This window comes from Cicer arietinum, chromosome 3 (genome assembly GCF_000331145.2).
Source record: "Cicer arietinum cultivar CDC Frontier isolate Library 1 chromosome 3, Cicar.CDCFrontier_v2.0, whole genome shotgun sequence".
Lineage (NCBI taxonomy): Eukaryota > Viridiplantae > Streptophyta > Magnoliopsida > Fabales > Fabaceae > Cicer > Cicer arietinum.
Window position 1 is genome coordinate 2,399,291 of NC_021162.2, and position 1,266 is coordinate 2,400,556.

At 23.5% G+C, this 1,266-nt stretch overlaps 1 protein-coding gene across 1 annotated transcript in view; it reads right to left on the reverse strand.

The window, feature by feature from the left end:
* Positions 1 to 792: 792 nt before the first annotated feature.
* The window catches only part of LOC101498234 (transcription factor PRE6), a 1,924-nt gene continuing 1,450 nt past the window's right edge, over positions 793 to 1,266 (reverse strand). Inside the window, exon 2 of the mRNA XM_004491726.4 lies at positions 793 to 1,143. Coding sequence (XP_004491783.1) covers positions 988 to 1,143 — 156 coding nt within the window. The 3' untranslated portion in view covers positions 793 to 987. The remainder of the gene's footprint in view (positions 1,144 to 1,266) is intronic.

The following is a 1,266-nucleotide window of genomic DNA, read 5'->3' on the forward strand; positions in this document are numbered from 1 at the left end:
TTAGAAATGTAAAAGGATAAATATGGTAAGAAATAGAAGAAAGAAAATATTTTAATAAAAAAGTTGTTATGTGTTATTAAAGAAAACTTTTTTAGATCGACTTTAAAGAACCGTTTATTCGGTTTGGGCCTTTATTATAGTCATAGATACTTGAACCCAACTTTGCCGACACATGGCCTAATAATACTTAAACAAATAAATATTACTCTGATTATAAATATAAATAAAAATTTAAAAATTAGATTAAATTAATTAATTTTTATGTATTTTTAAGTATGTTAAAAAATTATAGTTGAATTCTTTAAACAAATATATTTATTTTATTTTTAGAAAATTCTTTTATATACATTAGAAAATATGTCAACGGTTTTCATAAGATAAAATAGATTTAAAATAGTTAAAAAATACATAAATATAAAATATTATATAGTTTCAAATAATTGATTGTATCCAACTAAATTATAAAATATTGAAGTATTCACTTTATTTTTTGTTTAACTTTTTCACTTTTTTTACTCGAACACTTTTTAGTTCAATGTGCATAGTATAGCATGGGTTGATTTATAATTTATACATAGAACAAAGAAATTAATACTATTTGTCTCTGTAAAAAACATTAATCGTAAAAAAAAAAAATCTATTATATTTGGTTGGAGAATAATTTGATTTAAATCTCTTAAGTCTCACATCCGAAATTAATGCATAAAAAAATGTGATTGAAAGGAGATATAAAATTAAATTTTAGAGAGAAATTACTTATCAACAAAACTAATAAATCCCTCACACCAATAGTAAGTTAAAAAAAATTATTATATATATGAGCCTTTTACAAGCCTTGATCTCAAACATCTAGCCAAAATCAATACAACATTAAAGAACTAAGAACCTTAATAAATTGAACAAGTGCTACACTATATTTTTGGCCTTCTAAAAAGAGTCACATATAGATATAATTAATTATTATTGAAAATTGCAGTCATATATAATTCATTGGTTAAGTAGGCTCCTAATGATAGAAGCTTCAGCACTATCAGCATCAATTGTGTCCAACAACTGAGACAATCGAAGACTTAAATCTTCAACCTCTCTTTGTAAGCTTCTAATATAGTTGCAAGTTTCTTGTAGTACCTTAGAAGCTGGTGCCTGCATCGAAATGTCATTATTGGTTTCCAACTCATAATTTTGCAGCAAACATATTATATATAATATTTGTCTACATATATGTTCTACTACTTTGCATGAAATTAGTGTATATATATATATATA